The 19125-nt window shown below is 43.5% G+C and overlaps 1 protein-coding gene and 1 long non-coding RNA gene across 2 annotated transcripts in view; one reads left to right on the top strand and one right to left on the bottom strand.

Annotated features, from left to right (window-relative positions):
- The window catches only part of LOC105830924 (toll-like receptor 3), a 221735-nt gene extending 215832 nt beyond the window's left edge, over positions 1 to 5903 (bottom strand). The window contains exon 1 of the mRNA XM_012670649.2: positions 3541 to 5903. Within this exon, the coding sequence (XP_012526103.2) occupies positions 3541 to 3942 (402 nt within the window). The 5' untranslated portion in view covers positions 3943 to 5903. The remainder of the gene's footprint in view (positions 1 to 3540) is intronic.
- Positions 5904 to 6734: 831 nt separating this feature from the next.
- LOC105829434 lies at positions 6735 to 14125 on the top strand. Its single transcript, XR_004963019.1, has 2 exons — positions 6735 to 6805; positions 6924 to 14125. It is a non-coding gene; the product is annotated as an uncharacterized LOC105829434 (long non-coding RNA).
- The last annotated feature ends 5000 nt before the right edge of the window (positions 14126 to 19125 follow it).

Raw genomic sequence — 19125 nt, 5'->3', positions numbered from 1 at the left:
AAACGTACGCAACCCCTCCCCCTTGCGCTCGCATTTATCATTTTTCGTCGCTTCTTCGTTCCCCGCTCGTATATAAGCATTTGCGTTTCGTTTTCCCTTCCGTGCGCGGCATCAACGTCTTTGACAGTGCGACGAAGTGCGGTGTGCACTTAAGCCGCTTTAAACTTTCGCTCGCGTATACGTGATTCAAAGATGCCACAGAAGCCTCATCGCCGTCGAGTGTAATAATATAAACGCACGAGAGACACGCAGGTTTCGATTCGAACTCGTACTCGGATCAATTCATTCTGCTCCGTCACTAAAACCACACCGCTAAGAGCCAAGGAAGAAAGAAGAAAGAAAATCATTTATTGTGTGCTCTTGGCAGCATGTCTCCTAATGCCCGGTTTCACCAGCAGATAACTTGCTGGTGGTTGGGTCTATAGAATTTCCCTTTGTGATAGTATTGATTCAACACGAAAGGCGAATACACTTACGTTGTTGGTGAAGAGAGTTAAATCTACAAAATACGATACAGTACGGTGAATATAAATTGATTGCGCGGAATGACGTAAAGAATTATCGAAAACGGATATTGCGGTGTGGAAAAATAATTTTAAAAATCGTGATAAATATATTAACGATTAATAGCAATAAGTGACGTAAAGAAATATTGAAAAACAACCGAAGTCAATCAAATGAAATGGAAAAATTAATCGTTAGCGGTTATTGTAATATTTTAACTAAAATTTAGCCACAAGAGAGAAAGGAATACAAGAAGACAAGGCAAAGTAGAAAAAACGAAAGATAAGTGAACGAGATGAGAGGCAAGTTGAAAAAGAACAACAATTCACAATAGCTCCTCCCTCCGTCGCCTTTCGTATCGCTGCCACCGTTCTTTTTCTTTGACTCTGCTCGCGATACCATTTTCAAGCTCGCAGCGAGTTGCATAGCGAACAGAACAAGGTGAAAGAGAGAGAGAGAGAGAGAGAGAGAGAGAGAGAGAGAGAGAGAGAGAGAGAGAGAGAGAGAAAGAGAGGGAGGGACAAGCGGATAGAAAGGGCTGCGACATTTATTATTAGGTTGCAGGATGCAGAAAGGATTCTACGGTGTGTGTATGTGTATACCATGTGCGTACGAGACAGTCGCGCGATTGATCGAATAAACGGAATGCACCGTGCTTCCGATGCGTTAATCCGAGAATCGCTATTTCGAGGCAGCGGAGGCAAGTGCAGCGCGACCATAAAAAATGCAATGCGCGCATCATGCGACACGCATTAAATCGCGAGCTCGTCCAGATGCAAAGCACGCATCGAGCGAGGATTACGGGGATTAGTATGTCCCACGGTCAACGGGAGTTTATGTATTATGCATCGGAATACGATAGGAGGCGAGATGCAAAAAAGGACGAGTATAGAGACGGAGGCAGAAACAAAGAGAGAGAGAGAGAGAGAGAGGGAAGGGGGGAAAGAAGAGAGAGAAGCGTCTTCGCGCAAGATCTGCACGGAGGAGCGCTTTCAAGGCACGCTCTAATGCACCTTGTGTCACACATTATCAATTAATTGTCAGTATCGCGCGTCTTCTTGATAGCACGAGGCCTTAATCCCGTAAAGCGGTATTAAGCAGCGGCGAGCCAAGTACCGATCTCCCCCCCCCCCCTCCGACCGCCAACCTGAATTTCATATCGAGGCATTAACGGCCGTTTATTCATCGTCTAATCTTTCTTCACGCCTCGCCGCTTTAAAGTCCGACAATGTAAGTACGCATAGTTTTAAACTTCTCGGGACGGAACTTCGGGACTTTCGTATTCGCATTAACGGCGCGCGGATGCGAAATGCCGGCGGCGAATCTCTGTGTGTGCGTATGCCCGCGCGTCTCGGTATGCATTATTACTAGTTACATGACGTAGTTGCTACAATCTCGAAACTTTGAGCATGAAACTTTAAATAGAAATTAAACACGAGAATACTAATGATGCGGAGCAACACATATCCGCGTTAAGATTAGCGTATGCACGCATCCTTAATCCGTTTCGTCTGGAACGTTTGGATTTCGTGTAGCGCGGTCCGATCTTTCGTATCTAATTAAAACAGTTTCAACGCAAACCAACGAATAATTAATTTTGCATGCGCGACTCAATCGAGGCAACGTGGTGCGACGTAAATTCCAAATGCCTGTCAAATTGCCTAATAATAATAATCAACTTTATTTACTTTAAATCCCTTTTCCATTCTCTTTATTCATTCGCGCAGATACTTGACCGATTGCATTTTACTACAGTGGAGATTCTAAAGTCGAGTGCCGACGCAGTCATCTCGGCACAAGAAACTCTCTTGCAGTCTCGCATTCGTGAAAAAAAGCGCTACTTATCTTCGAAATATAATTATTGTAATTGCCATCACATATATACCAGACTTCTTGCGTCATCCGCATAATGTAGAGGTCTAGAGTGAGACAAGGACGTCCAAAGGTTGAACAAATAAAAAAAACTCGTGCCCCGGACAATAAGTCATCGCAAAGTGGAATTTTTGACCGTAAACGCTTATATAATATATCGTAAACACCTTGCGATTGGAGTTGAAAATTTCGAATTTTCAACAAACGTCGAGGCGAACAAATAAAACACTTTGAAGATGAATATTACAATGTCGCTATTACGTTCATAAACGACATCTATTTTGTCATTCAAGATAAATAATGTTGAATTCGAATAAAAATATCGCGTAAAGAAACTCCTGAATCGGAAAATATTTAATTTGCAAATGTTATCACTATGATAATTGTCATTAGCTGTTTCGTGTTTAATTGTTTACAGGAAACAGTAGTGTTTGTACACGATCGGCAATATTCGGAGCTCAAATAAATTAATATGGAACATACGCATAAGTAATAAATCCAGTACGCATCGAAAGGTCTGTTTGTTTGTCGCTCGCTTGCACTTTTTGCACTTTGAACCTTCGCTTTCTCCCTTTCTCTGTCTCCAATGCCCAAGCGTTATCTCATTTTAGGTGCAAACATTTTTATCAATTTCGAGAAGCAACACGAGCAACTCTATAATCTACGGTAACATCGTTCGCCATCAATTTTTTTGTCGAAATTTCCCAAAATTACATTTCAAAATTACATTTCAAACCCGCTGCATTATTCCTTCAAAGGTTCCGTTCAAAATGAAGATACACGTACACGCGCGTGAATGTGTAATATGTTTCTCTATAGAAATTTCCTGATGTGTAAAATCAAATGTCACGACTAGAATGAAAAGGGAATAATCGCGTAAAAAGCGGCCTTTATTTGCTCCCGGATGAATGGAAAAGGAGTTAACGTCGTATTAACGAGGAGACTTGCACGTAAAAAAAAGTGTCAGGTTGCAACGTAAACATTTCACGCGCGAAACCACCCGACCGACGTTACAGAGAGAGGAGGGGGGGGGGGGGAGAGAAAAAAAGCAAGAAAGAGGAGGAGAACGGGCGCGTCCTTCGAATTCCTCGCTGCTGCTGGCTCCGGGCGAAATCGCGACGAGAAATTATCACGCGGAAAACTGGGCGAAAGTTTGCGACTTACCGAGCTGCCGACGGCTGCCGATGTCCCGACGTCCCAGGCGGTGGTATCCTCCCGGCCGAGGTCACTAACTAGAAGAAGCCCGTGCACATCACCCATGATTCCCGGCTGGCGCGTATCACGATGATGACGATGACGAGAAAACTTATCCGTCACACTCTGCGGGGGCCGTCGAGCGGTGCAGCACGTACACACGCGGACGCGCGAGAGAACGAAAGCGAGAGAGAGAGAGGAGAGAGGAGAGAAGATGAACGTGGTAGCGGGCGGAGAATGCGAGCGGCGGCGGCGGCGGCGGCGGTGGCGACGGTGACGACGGCGGCGTCGACGGTGGCAACGGCGTCGTAATGATGATGATAATGCGGCGGCGATCAGGGCGGATGCACTGCCGGGTGCCTCGACGATCATCGCGTCATGTCTCCCGAAGCGTGGCGGCCGGCCGCGGCCGCAGACGACGATCCCGAAAGTGCATTCCCCGCTGGACGCTCGAGGCCGCTGGCTGCTGCTGCTTCTCCTCTTCGACGGAACTCGCGCCGCGAGTTCGCCACCACCTCATGTGTGTCACTCGCGCGCTCCGCCGTCCGCCTTCGAGTTCGCTTCGGACGGAGACGCTCAATTTCGGAGCAGCACTCTCGGAGCCGGGGCGCGTTCGTTCGCTACTCCACTGCTCTTTCACCCGTCCGTGTTCCGGCCCGCCGGTTTCTCACGCGAGAGTCGAGAGGGATCGTCACACACCGCACCGGAATACATATACACGCACACGGCACACGACCGACAACGGCACAACGAGCTGCGGCGAGCGAACTGCGTGACCGGAGCGGCGCTCGGAGAGAAGCAACGTGATGGCGCCGCGGCAGGAGCACGACTGAGAGCGCCGCGTCACGCCGCCGACGGTACTACGTAGAGTCAACGGCTCGCGGCGGCGGCGGCGGCGGCGGCGGCGTTACCGACCGGTGGTGGGGGAAGGAGCGTGCGCAGGAGCGAGAGAGAGCGGGGCGTGGGTGCGAGTGGGACCGCGCGCGCGACATATACACAAAGGCGACGAGTACGCGCGCGTATACTGTGCCTCACGCGATAGGCGGTGTCGCGCGGTCCCAGGGCCGCACGGAGAATCGGAGGATCGAGCTATTCCGAGGAGGGGGAGAAGGGGGACACGCGGTTTATATACACACACGCTCGCCTCGCCCCTCACCTCGCCTCGCCTCGGTTCGCGACCGGGAAGAGCGAAGTCGCACACGTTTCCGAGAAGAACGCCCGACTTGTAATCTCGATCTCCTCTCCCGACGACGACGACGACGATGACGACGCGACGTGTGCCCCGACGCTCGCTCGTTGATAATGCGACGACTAATTTCGCAGATTCGATAACGGCCGCGTCGAAAGCGCGTCGGGCCATGATCACTTTTCTCGCTCACACGCCGAACCGCAGTCGTCTCCGGGTAGTAATTAACTGCCCGATTACTTTTCGAAAGGTTAATTGGTTCGGAACGGACAGCGAGGCACGTCACACGTATATATTTACGGCACTTTTCGTCGTCGAACTCGCGAGCAACTCGGCCGCTACACCGCGCACCGCACGTCCGCCATTGCAACTGCATACGTATGCCCTCGCGACACTCGCGACCAATCTCGCAGCCAACGTCAGGCGAATCGGTTTCGCGCCTTTTTGCCGCGAAAGGCGCGAAATCGCGCGAGGGAGCACAATCATCATGGCGGCCGGCACGTAACGCGCGTCCGACGCGTCCGTTCGTTCGCGAGTCCGACAGTGAAAACAGTGAAAAATTGCTCGTCCCCGTCGCGAAAAGTGAATCGTCCGTTCGTTACGAGAACGAGCCGCGATCCGAGAGCTAATTGGGAGCTCGTGCTTCGAGACGACCGTCCGTTCGAGACGACAAACCGTGAACGATCGCCGGACGACGCGAGCTTCGGGGCTAATGAGACTCGAAAGTGTACGTTTGAGATTCCGTCGCGATTCGTATTTCATCGCGTAGCTCGACGTCTTTCGACGCGCTTCCTCGTCGGATGTGCGGATCGCACCCGAGATTGATACCACGCGCGGCGCGTATCACTCGCCGCGCCATATAACCTCCATGTAAGTAATAGTCGTCCCTCCCTCCGTCCCTCCCGCGCTCCCCCGGCGTCGTTATTTCCTCGCGACCGAGGCGCGTCGCGTGCCTAATATATGAATCGGAGGGGGAGTACGATTGGATCGTGGATGTGGAGTGTCGTGCGACGCCTCGCGTTGTAACGTGTCAATTGAGGGACGGCCGTTTACGTCGACCGTCCGTTCGGTCATTATCCGGCTCACTCGGAGTGAATAAACACACCGACGCGCGACGGTTAGAAAATCGCGGATGACGCCGAATGACGCCGCGTGTGTCGCAACGTAAACACACCTCCTCCTCGATTCTCGGTAGCCACTGTGCCGATCGTGGTCGTGCAAAACGAAGCCCGGACATTTCACATCGCGTTATATCTCGATACGCGAAGGACCGCTCGCCGCGTCGCGAGTGTCGGAGTGAAAAACGAACGACGCTCGAGGGACTATCCGAAGACTGGAAGGCCACTTACCTTGGGGAAAAAAAATCCTCCAAGTAAGAGAACTATATATACTTTGCAAATCTTTTAATGGACGTAGGATATATTCTTTCCTAGAATATCGTTTGAAACTAAGAATATATATTCTTTCTAATGAACTTGTAGACAATAATATTCTGTGTAGACCAGGCTATTTGGCGTTTGCCAAACCTAACCTAACCTAACTCAACTTATTCATCTCAGACAACATGTAATATTTATCATTTGTAGGGCCGATTCCAACTTCTTGGTAAACTTATCTATTCTAAGTAAGCGTCTATCTTCATTTTTTTTCTTAAATAGATAAAGACATACATATTTATCTGATAGGTAAGTTTACCAAAAAGTTGGAGCAATCTTTATTTGTTTTTAAATTAATTGCCTTTATTAGCAGAAAATAGCGTGCGTTCTAACAAGAGTTAACATTAAAAAATTATATTTTTCTTTATATTTTGAAAATCAATGCCACATATATATAGAGAGCAAATTCTGTAATTTCTTACTCTTACATTCTTATAAAAACTAAGATTTGCTTATCAATCTTACATTTTAGAATAGTTTAGAAGAATCTATCTGAAATTTAAAAAATTCTATTTTAAAAGAAACTATTTATTCTACAGGACTGGTTTTCCACAAATTCAAAGGAAATGTAATCACTTTCATCGTGCAATGCGCATGCTGTGTTTCGTCGATCGTAAGTACAATAAAAACAAATAACAATATTGCATGTCTGAATTGTTTGATGGATAAGAGGGAAAATTTAAAAACAAGAGAAAAATTCTCAAGTTAAGAATACAATTTTGTCTGTGCAGGCTCGATGGACGGACGCTACATGTTGCAGATCTCCAGCTGCGAGGACAACAAGGTAAGTGCCCCAGATACATTTTCAGCTCCAAATTTGTACAAGCGTCTGTCATCTTTCATAAAAGCGAAAGTTACACGTATGTTTGGAAATAATAATTCACACGAAAAATCCGTATTTTTGCTGCGATACATCACAATTTTGTTTCAATTATCGAACCGCATAATGATTTTCCCTCTTGTACCGTGTAAAGTATTAATTATCGCTTTCAAGGAGTCGTCAGCGTAGATTTTCATTATTTATTCGGTTCAAATTGACAACGTTTAAATATACATAATTAAATGACTGTTGAATAATTATTGCAAATCAGAGCCCCTTTTGGCCGTTACGTAATGTGCATTTCCATTTTCTGCACGCGCTATATTCAAATAATAGCGTACCGTCCCGACTTCAAAGGGATAAACGCGAATTATAAAGACAATTAGCCGTTACGAAGAGAACGTTCTGAAAACAAAGGAGCGAGTGTAATAATCAATTGTGATGATGAATGAGAGTAACGAAAGTTCTCTTCGCGCCATTTCCTGTATTTTCTCGCATTTCTCTCGCGCAGTGATTAATTGTACAACTTAACGATTATATTCAAACGGACACGATGCGAATCTTGCCATCGTGTCCCGGTTAAATGAACGATTCTCAGTTATCCAATAAATGGCGTGAAACATTAGATTGGAATCGGCGTGCTATCATGTTTTCTCACGTTCGATACAATATTTGATGCAGATATTTGCACAAGGATGGAATTCATACACGGCCGCGTCGTTTCCCTTTTATTCCGCGTGAAATTTTTTCCCGTTCAAAACAACTAGAAATAACATGGTAATAAAAATACAATTTTTTTTTTAATGGCAATTAATTACTTTGGAAGCATTACCGACGAAAGAGGCAGTCTTTCGAGTGTGAAATTTACAGTGAACTATTCGAATAGTCACGTAAAAATGAAAATATTTTTTAACGAATTGCTTAATAATATCTTTTTTGTATATAAAACCATTGGCATATGCAAGTATCTTTGTGAAATTACTTTTTTATGGTGATGAATCTTGTATCGATGTGCAAATTTGCAAAATGCGTGTCGCATCCGTTCCTCCGTTTAAAGGGTTAAATACGAGACAATTGCCCGTAATCCTTTCATCGAGATTCATCGTTTTTGTCGCTACAGTTGCGAGCGCGTTGCACTTCTATTACACACATAATTTCATCGGCCACGTAGGGGAAAGAGAGGGCAGATGTATATTCTCGGGCGAGTGCGGCCCTGCGGGGTGTAATTGCCGCCACCCTCCGGGTTTCATGTCGCAGGGCCGGCGCGACCATAATTCGTCGTCGATCGCGACGATTGCGGCGACTGATTGCGAACGCGATTTAACCGAGGACAAACGGGGTGGCCGTACGTCTACCTTTGAAACATACCTCGCGCTCGTATAAACCGTATGTTAAATTGCGCGCTTTAAAACGATTTACGTTCCTTTTACGCAAACTGGATTTATACGCTCGCGCGCGCGCGCGCTGCCCGGTTTTCGAGCGACAGTCTCCTTATGATTGCACACGTCGTTACGCAGTTGTTACATCCGTTGCACGCATGTGTAACGGAGCAATCGTTCTCTCGTGCATTATTTGATAATGTTTTGTAATTACGTTGTATAGAAATGGCTGCGTTCAGCGCCAAAAGAAAACAAGTTTAACAATTGCTTAGTGATTCGTTAATATGTTAATTGATTCCCGCTTTTAATTCGCTGGATCTAAATGTACACGGAGAAAAGTTTATAATAAAATTTACTATAGTAAACAGTTTTTCGCGAACCATGGAATTACGAACATTTCACTATGTTTTTCATCAAAATTAAAGTAATAATTAATTTTTGAAAATATAAATGTAAACTTAAAAGTGTCTTCTATAGATCAGACAGTATATAACAGTTTGTATAATACTAAATAAACGTCTGAAAGAAATTGAGCATCAAAACTGGTTCAAACTGGTCAAAACTGGTCCAAAACTAGGTTACATTTTTCTTTTCTTTTCCTTCAACACGAGTTATTTGTATAAAATATTTGCAATCTAATGTATACGAGGATTTTTAGAAACCTTTGATTTTAATGTAAATATTTTGGTCCATTATTTAAATACCTTATGTTTTTAACAATATTAATACAGTGCAATGTATTAATAATTTAGTTAGTTTTCAAGAAATAAGAGGGTGCCGATATAGGCGGCATAGGAGGCCTATGCCGATATGTTGGCATTCTCTATGTATTTTTATGTTTATGAAATAGTTTTTAATGTAGAAATTTTATTATGGCGTAACAGATTATTGTGAGCACACGTACATGAGCAAAGTGAAAAAAAATCTTGTAGAGATTGAGAAACTATGTGGAACGCGAGGCACAGCGTGTGGAGCGCTAATTGTTTCACAGTCAAATAGGTCCTCGTAAAATTAATTCTCTAAAATTCGCGAATACCGCGTGCGTCGAATATTCCGCGAGATTTTATTCCATCCTGCGAGTACTCGTGAAAGAGCCTTCTCGTACGGTACCGAGATCCAAATCCCATAATATCGCGAATGTACGAAATAAAATCTCAGGAGAATACGTCGGCACGTGCGGCGTGCGTTACGATCCCCCGACGGCAAAGGACGGCCCTGCATTCCACCAGAGAGCCATCATCCGTCCTTTTTCCGCGGTGTACACATATATATATATACGCGCGGAATAACGTGTACACGATGCGCAGATGCTAATTGATAGTAATGCGCGATAATCTCAAACAATTTACCGAACGAGAGCCGGGTTTGTTCCTCGAACAAATCCCCTTCCTCCAACCCCCGCTCCCCTTACTACCAGCATCACATCGCCGTACCGCCATCACTATCGCGACTTCTAACACTACCCCGTCGCCAACCAGCATCCGTAACGCAAATACGGCCGGCGTGCGATACCCGTTTCCATTTTTCATTAAAATTCAGAGAAACTTCCGCGCGGCGTGCGAGTTTGGAAACTACGCCTGCGCTCTTTGTCCCGCGAGAAACTTGGCAAAATCATTTACATTAAGTACTTACCGCCGGGATAAGGCCATGCACATTCGTAGTTATTACCTAACTGTACACAACAGTCTTGCCTCGTCGCATACAAAAGCGGGCGCAAAATGGCGCGACAAAGCTCGTCATCTGTGCCTTTACAATTGGGAGATTTGCGAGCGAAAGCGGCCACGTTATTTTATTCCTTTTTTACGGAACGTTGCCATTTTTTTCTTCTCGCTTTTTTCTCGCCGGTATTTTTATCGCTTTGACGTAGTAAATTATGGTAGTACGTGGAAGCCATTTTCTTTATTTTATTCGGCATTGTTGGACGTCGTGATGCATTTCCGGATTGAAACACAATTGGGGATGATGTTACGTCGTATACGGGTATTACGTAGCTTCAGTATATCTTCTCACGTTACAAAGACAGCGATTGTTGCCGCGCGTGATTTATGCTTGGCTCTCTTTGTTCTTGAAAACTCTTAATTATTAACATAAATTGAGAATTTGACCGTTAACCTTCGCCCGACATGGCCGGGCGGTCGCCCCGGGAGAAGAATTATAGTCGTGCGGCGTACACACCATCGCAGCAGTCAAAGGACCGTTATGTGCAAAGGCTCGAATAGAGGCCATAAAAAAATGATAGTTATTTGTAGGAACACACATTTTGCACATTTTGCATGCCACCCTGGCGGCGTCGATGATCAACGTTGCTTCCGTACGATTCTTTTTCACGAAAAATCCTCGAAGGACGAAGGTGCTAGGGACCGTATCATCGGCACGGCGATGGCATAGAATAGGTACCGTCGACTGCCAAGCGCAGATTCGAGATTCCAGACGGTGCGTTCGCGATTTTTCATCCGCGCTGTTAGCTACGAAGTTTTCAATAGCGGCGCGCGCGCACTCCACCCCCGAATTCTGCCAATGTCAACAAACTTGGGCGATCGAAGATCTTCAAAGTCTCTGCTTGGACGTTTCCCAACTTTTCAAAAGTCAACGGAATTTTCCTGACGCGATGTCAGGAAGAATGATGGAATCAAAAGACTCTTCCAGGCGACTTTTCGCACTGTCAATATCCTCCGCGTGATTTTCAAGATTGTCGAAATTCCCGGGCTTACAGAATCATAAAACACTCCCGCGAACATTGTTTGCGTCGTCTCGTTCCCATCGCTAGCTCGCAACGCGCTCTCCGTCCTCGAGAGGGTATCTCGTGCCACCCTGCCGACTTCGCCGGTATATACATCCCCCCATTCCGCCATCCAAGGGCGACCAGGGTTGCCTGGCTAAGTCGCCAAAAGCTTGCACTCCCGGCGGAATTCAGCCGCCGTCATGCCTGAGACCGAGCGTATTGCGTGGCGTCCCCCGGCGTTGCCGATGCACTTCCATCCACCGGGATCGTGCTTCGTAAAATTGGATTTGCGCATGGCATGTAGACGATTTGTCATACCGGCTGGTTACATTCTTGCGAAGGTTCCACCGGCGCTAGTAATATCTCGCTCACTCGCTCGCTCGCTCGCTCGCTCGCTCGCTCGATGAACTCTCGCAATGATATTTCGCAACTCTGCACGCATCGGCAAACGATCTCGTAATTGTGATTGATCGCTGACACATTGCCGCGCATATGAAATCGCAAAACGGTGCCTCTCCCTAGCCGAAATCGATAGCTCATTAACCAGACGCGCACGTTTATATTTTTCCGTTCGTACTTGTCGCGCATCGGACGCGCCGACGGATTTAATATCGCGAGGTCTCGTTACCGTGAGAATTAAATATAAATAAATAACTGCGAGTAAATTGCGATTCGCGAGAGGCCGTTTATAACGTTTGATTTCTACTCTTCTTGTTTTTAATTAAATTTCTTTTAACCCAGATTCGGGATTTTAATTAAAATTTTCTGCCGATTCTTAGTTTTTCCATCGCATATTTTTCTGCGCCGTCCTAGCCTCGAAATTTCGACTTGCTATTCGCTATTTACTATGACTTCGCGGGAGGCGAGGCGACGGTGTCCAATCGATTCACCGTCGCCGAAAGAGCGCGCGTTGTATATACAGGACAAGCATGCATCACGGTAAATCCGAATATCGAGCATGAAAATATCATGCGCTCCTATTAGAAATACGATGACGCCTTACAAATATCACATATGAGCGTGCGTATATCGAGTACACGACAGCAACATACAGTAACAAGCGTATTCAGTGAACGTCATAACGCGACGCTCACTTGCAAAAACTGAAAACGAAATTTTATGACAGAAATAGAAAACGTCAATAATTTCTTCTCAATTATGAATCATTGTCACTGGAGAATAATCAGCGAGAATAATACATCCTTAAAATTTCATACTTTTCCACAAATTATTTAGTTTAATCTCGTGTTCTTGTCAAAATTAAAATTGCGAATCGCTATCGCGGCATCATTGATCGATAGATTTGCAACGTCCGTCGTATTGGTGCGCCACGGGTACAGATTACAAATCGTTTGTTCGGTCATGATTTATGAACAGCGTCGCACCACCGCCGATTACAATGGAGATTCTCTCCGAAATTGGCTGGACGAAAATTATTGTTCGCCGTGCAGGTCTCGCAAAAAGCGCCTTAATCAGCGTGGTCGTGTGCGCTTTTTTTTTTTTTCAATTTATTCTGACAATCTCCGAGGCGATGGAGGAGAAATTTCTCGATGAACAGTAGAAAAAAAAGAGAAACAATCGTGTCATTTTCCGACGGCTAGCGAGTGTACTTTTCAAGTCAGTTCCACAGCATCATTCGACAATAAGCTACGTAAGATAACGGAGAGCCGTATCTACGCGCTCCTTTCTGGCCGACCGATCGAAACATTCGGTCGGAATGATAGAAAGTATCGTACACACAATAACGAACGAAAAACTTCAAGTGCAGGGCAAAGTTTTTGCGATATCCGCGCGAACTTCATCAGATTTCGTTATAGTTAGGCGAGAAGCAGCTAGAGCTTCTCATCTGTTCTTCCGCAGTTCAAACATCCGCTTTTAAAGCCCGCTTATACTTTGTACTTAGTTTTCATGTGAGAAAGATGGGGAAGAGAAAAAGAGAGAGAGAGAGAGAGAGAGAGAGAGAGAGAGAAGGGGGAGACGGAAAGATTGGGGGATTGGGAACGAAACTTACCTGACGGATACGAGTCGTTGGGCACGATATGGAATCCCGAGGTCGCACCTCGGTCGACGGCGGCGGTGATGGACAAATCGTCTCGCGGAGAGAAATTGAATGTCGAACTAGTTTCCGACCACTTCCGGGAACGAATAGTTCCGTCAGAACGGCTTTTGATAAATTTTCTTTGCGCACGCGCGCAGGTTAGCAAGACGAGAATATTTTTTCGCTCACGGGACAAATGTGCCGTCATGCGTCTCATTTCTTATTTATGCATCCGGGCAAATCGCCCATCTAAGTTCTACGAGAGCCATAAACGAGATTCTCGTCGTATAAGTTGGAGTTACTTTTGTTTGTTTTGGGAGAATTCTTAAGTCCATGATTAACTCTAGAACTCTAGAACGCAGGGGTAACCCTACCGTAAACGGATATAATTCTGTTTACGTATTGGTATAATGTTATATAACTTAATAAAAGTGAGAAATAATAGTTCAATTGATTGATGATAATTTTAATATTTTTGATAACTAATAATATATTTTCATTTTTAAAAATCAGTTGTAAATTTTGTTAGAATTGTGTATTTGAATACATTATAGCTGCATACATTTTTTTGTACAAAATACTTTAACGTTATACGTTAAATTATGTTAATTTATGTTGGAGGAAATTAAATATAAATTAAAGAATAATTTTAGTAATGCTCTATGGTATTAAAATTTATGAGATTATTAAAATAAATCCATTTGTGTTAAATCGTAGTTTATCTTAAATAATGGCGAGTTTACTTAAGATATGACTATACATTTTTTAAGCTTTAGAGGGTTTGCGATAACTCACGTCGTGATGCGTAAAAAGATCGTTATTTTAAGTGTAACATTAGCAGGGTCTTTTTTATTGAAATGTTTTATCTTGCTTACGTATAACATGAGAAAAAATTGCATAATCAACTGTTTCTGTCGACAAATGTGCTGACTAATGGCAAATTCTCGGAAGAATCTGCCAGGCGGTTCGTTCGATTAAAAAAAAAAAGAAATTTCGTTTGATTCCTTTTGTCAGGGCTGACTGTTGGGGTCTCGTTTATTAGTCCCACATCCAACAGAACGGTCGCTTCCAATTCGGTGATCACAAGAACTTGGCATCCCTTATTTTCGTAGAAATTAATAATTTCCTGGAACATTTAACTCCGCTTGATATTACTTTTATTTTCTGCCCGCTCAAGAGGAAAAGGACGAGAGTTACGCTCTGCAATAAAAACGATACGGTAATTTTATCAGAGGCTAATCTTGGCTAGACTAATTCGCCAACCCCACGATGTGTATATCCGTCTCGATATTACATCCCGCATTATCATCATAAAACAGGAAACGAACTTGAATATGTCCAAACTCTGTTGGAATTCATATGGTAGTTAATTAATTTTGGTGGGAGGGGGTTCGCTTATTATTATTATACAACCAGAGCTATTGCGACCACGCCATTCGTGCAATTTGGCATAACGTTACAAGCCACGCGAGGTGTTGCCGCTACTTCGTTTGCCGTGGCATCGCCTCCTTTTATGTATGCCATCGTGAAACAATCGTATTCCCCCTACGGCCATAACCGGTCCGTGCTGTGTTACAGAGTACGTCTTCTATTTCCACGTCGAGTTTGTCCTCCCGGGAGGAATGTTCCTCCTAATTTATGAAACGCGACGGACGTTACGGCGTTTAGCGAGGCGCCTTCGGAGTACGTACGAACCTGCGAGTTGGCACGTGAAGCGAAAACTTTGCAGGTAACCGTAGGTACCTTTGGGTTACTACCGGGCGGATTTTCTCGCAGCATCATTAGTATTCCGGGATATACAGACGTGGCGAGAGACAAAGAAGGATGGGGAAATAGCGGGGAGGAAGGAAGGCAAGGAGAGAGACGAGAGAGGTTCTCTCCCAAATGAGTACCTCACGCACAGAGACACGTTTCTCTACTCATTCTACTTAGCGTTCTACTACCCCCGGCCCTTTTGCACGGAGGGACCTCTTTCGCTCTTTCTCTTTTTCTCTATTATGCCTCTTCGTAACTCACTGCAAGAAACAGTGAAGAAAAAAGAAAAAGCGAGCTCTCTTAACGAATGCTTTTCTTCGTCACTTGTCATCAGATTCGAGGTGGTTCGCCCTTTTCGTCTTCAAGTCTTACAATCAGCGAGATTAACGAGGCATTTATGTTAGTTTGAACACATCTTAATTAGAGACCTGTGCGAGAATTCCTAATTACGATTAAAGCAGACATGTAGTTATTAAGCGGTATAATTACTAAATGGTTTTGTACAATTATATGCGATTGATGTAAATATATATTTATTTATTTCATTCCTACATATATTTTACATGATGATCGACTCGTACGATTGACACAGTTTTAACTTTGATTGAAATATGTATCGAAAATGTCACTCGATACGAAACGTAATAATTGAATGATATAATTGAGTTAATTATTGAATTGTGTATAAATCTTCTCGATGAAATTGGCCGACGCGACGTTGAAATTGCGTCTTTCGCGTGACCGAAAAGTCTTGGCAATCAATAAAATAGCCCTGTCGTGACAGATCTGCATCGACATAGTGCATAATTTTGTAGAAAGCTGAATGTATGCGGAGTACTCTGCCCCCGCAAAACTTTATCGCCGTGACACGCGACAGCTGAAAGGAGTTAGTAAGACAAGAATAAATGCGGTTAACGCCATTCCTCGTATACTTTTGCACCGCTCATAAATGTCTCCGTTGTATAAGTACCAAGTTAATCATATTCCGTTTCTATAATAATCGAACTCGGTCAAGCATACACATCGCAAAGTTAGCGAAATAATTTATCATCTCGTAAGTAAGAAGTCAGAGCTGATTGTAACACTGATTAACTCGAAAAAGTAACCCACTTTGACTTTGATGACTAATACCGCAACATTTTGCACCAGATTTTATTTAATCCATTTATCTTTCTCTCGCTCTCAATTAATCAATTTTGTTCTCTCTTTCTTATAAGACCTTTTATACAAGTTTTTATAAGAAAAATTTGTAAAAAGAAGTAAAATTACATTGCATATTTATACGATTTTAATTTTTATATAAATAATAAAATGTTATTTCTCAGTTGATCTTTTTCTAAAGTATTTTACTCTAAGAGGAATTTCCGTTGAAGTTTACTTACCAAGAAATGAAATTTTTGTAAATTGGAAAGTGTCGATACGATAATCCCTCTTGATATTTTCGCTAAAAAAATACGAACTCTATATTTGTTTAAATAATTCTGAAAATATCTTTTGATTGATCCAGGACATTACTTTTTAGTTAGACAAAATTGAATGATACGTATTTAGATTAAAAATGTAATTTCGTAATTTAATTTCATAAACAATTTCATTTTCTACGTCTGTTATAACAGAAATTGAAGTTTCGAAGTTTCATTCCGTATTATAACATACGGTATCGACTGCAAATCATACGCGGACTCGCGCGCGGTTCGACATCCGGACTGGATAGACGAAGGCGTTAACATTTCCGTTTCGTTCGAAGTATAGCGTGGAAAACACATATTTGCACAGATCGCACACATTCCGTCCCGGATACGTCAATTGCGCAAAAGTTTCGAGTGATCTGTTCGCAAACCGAGTGACCCAAATAGACGTTTCCAGCGTCGAATGTTTGACCCCAAAGTTCGGAGAGAGCGAACCCCGGGTCGATCGCCAGCGGTTTTGCTTCACCCCCTCGAGCACACACGAGAGAACTTTGTCCCCGCGTGCATTTAACCGAGCGTTCCGCATTGGATTCGTCGCGCGTCGTAAATAAAAGTCCATGGGCGATAGCGCGAGCGAGCGAGCGAGGGATACGTCAGGGGATTCTATCGTGACACCTGGTGCCTCGTGCAATCGGCATTAAAGTGCAATGAGACTGAAAAGGGCGCAAAAGTCAAACCATCCCTGGGCGATGCGAGAGCGATCCAAAGAAGCGAAAACTTGGCGACACACAATAACGTTTCATCTCGACGAGGAACCTCCGTTGCTCCTCGAGGCGCCACAATGGTCCGCAAGGATGGTCCATGGGGAACGCTGATTTCTCCACAATTTCTGTTATTTTGGGCGAGTGCACGGCCAGCAGGCTGGTTCTCAAAGAGGGACGGGGACGGCCGGCTGTGAGGAATGGACCGTGGAGAGTGGGATGGGCCGGTCCGTGTAGAGAGAGAGAGAGAGAGAGAGAGACGCGCCTGCGAGGCGTGAGTTCGGCTTCTATCTCGGGGTTGCCAGGTGCAACCTTTCCCTTCCTGCTTGTATACCTGCTTTCTACAAAACATCGCTCATTCTTCGTGCCCGTCCGTCCGTCCGTCTCAGCCGTAGCCTTGACCATTCCGAACGTAATACCACAAGGGACCCACTTGCTGGTCGTCGCACGATAATCACCAAGACGAATGAATAGATTTGTACGTGCTTTTCACTGTTTTTTAATGGATGTGCCGCATCGAAATCTCTTTTCTCCTACAAGTATTTATGGGTATCTCGATCATTAGACAATTGGTCGTTGCAATAATTCACTTATGGTTCTCGGGGAATGCTAATGGAGAGACTAAGGTTGAAGCGCGCAATAATTTGCATCCCAATGATTTTTTTTTCGCGATTAATCTGTCGGTATGTGCGAATTTATGAGCGCATTGTTTCTTCGGGAAGCGTGGAGGCGAATCTCAGCCTTGACCATCTTGCCGCGGACAAGATGACGATATATCACCTCGACGTCTTGCGATAATTAGCATACTGAGTAGGCAGGTAATTGTATTCGATGTTGCTCTAAATGGTACGGAAACAAACACGATGCCTGACACACTCTAGAAACATAGTTTTGATTAGTGTTTAGCAAGCGTGGCAAGCGCTTCCCGCTTTTGCGAAATTTAATGTAGCGTATGGCAAATTGCCCGCCTCTCTCTTCTCTCCATGAACTTTGGATGGCTGTGTGCTTTGTGTCAGCCGAATTATCTTAGAATGAAGCATCGCGCGTCTTTGTAATGGCTTCTAAGGAAGTTATAATAATGAGTAAACGACCTCGTATATATGAAGGAATGCGTTGAATCTTTGAATCTCTCCCTTCTGCTCTCCTACTCTTTCTCTTTGCTCGTTATTTATCAAGAACTCGTAGATTTATCAAGGACACTTTTATCGACAATGTCCTATTAAGTATATTACAACTTTTATGTCATAATTCATGTAGAGTATTTAAACTTTATACGTAAAATATATGTAAAATAGCAATTAGAATCGTTTAATTATGAGTTATAATTATATATAGAATGGTGGTTAGAATAAGGCTATCTAATGATTAGATACATCTAATGATTAAATTTTATGTACTTGCCTAAGTTTGTTATTTATGATTACAAATTGTTAATTGCAGTTCCATCGCATAATGAGAACTTTAATCAGTGTTATTAGATATAGTTATGCAGATATTAATTATTAATTTATTCAAACCATGCTATTATTACGTAAAATCAATGAATAACTTTAATGAATAAATAAATTTTATTGATTATATTTTGCATTCATCGCCTTTGGTTATTGCATCTATTTCAAATCAAATCAATCGGTTGTGGAACAATTTGAATTAAAATCGATTCGCATGCTTTAAAAATGCTAGATTGAAGCAAATTATATTATGCAAATGGAAAAAAGAAGAAAGTATATTGCAAAAATAGTTTTATTCACATATGATTAATATTAAATTTTTATTCATATTGTGTGATGAAAATATTTGTTGTAAGAAAACGCATATAGAGTTTTTTTCTTCAAGGAATCTCCTTTTTCGACTAAAGTACTCTTGAGAGAAATGTTTGTAAGAATTTAACAATAAGTGCAGAGGCCGGTATAACATTATCGACTGTAAAAATTGCGGATACACTGCATTTTCATGTTCCGATGACACAGAGTAAAGGTTCTGAAGAAAGAGGTTACCAACAATAGTCTCAAAAAATTTCTTTTAAATAAGATTATAAAGATGATTTAT

This window comes from Monomorium pharaonis, chromosome 4 (genome assembly GCF_013373865.1).
Source record: "Monomorium pharaonis isolate MP-MQ-018 chromosome 4, ASM1337386v2, whole genome shotgun sequence".
Lineage (NCBI taxonomy): Eukaryota > Metazoa > Arthropoda > Insecta > Hymenoptera > Formicidae > Monomorium > Monomorium pharaonis.
Note: the sequence above shows the minus strand (reverse complement) of the source record. Positions and strands in the feature narration are given on the sequence as shown.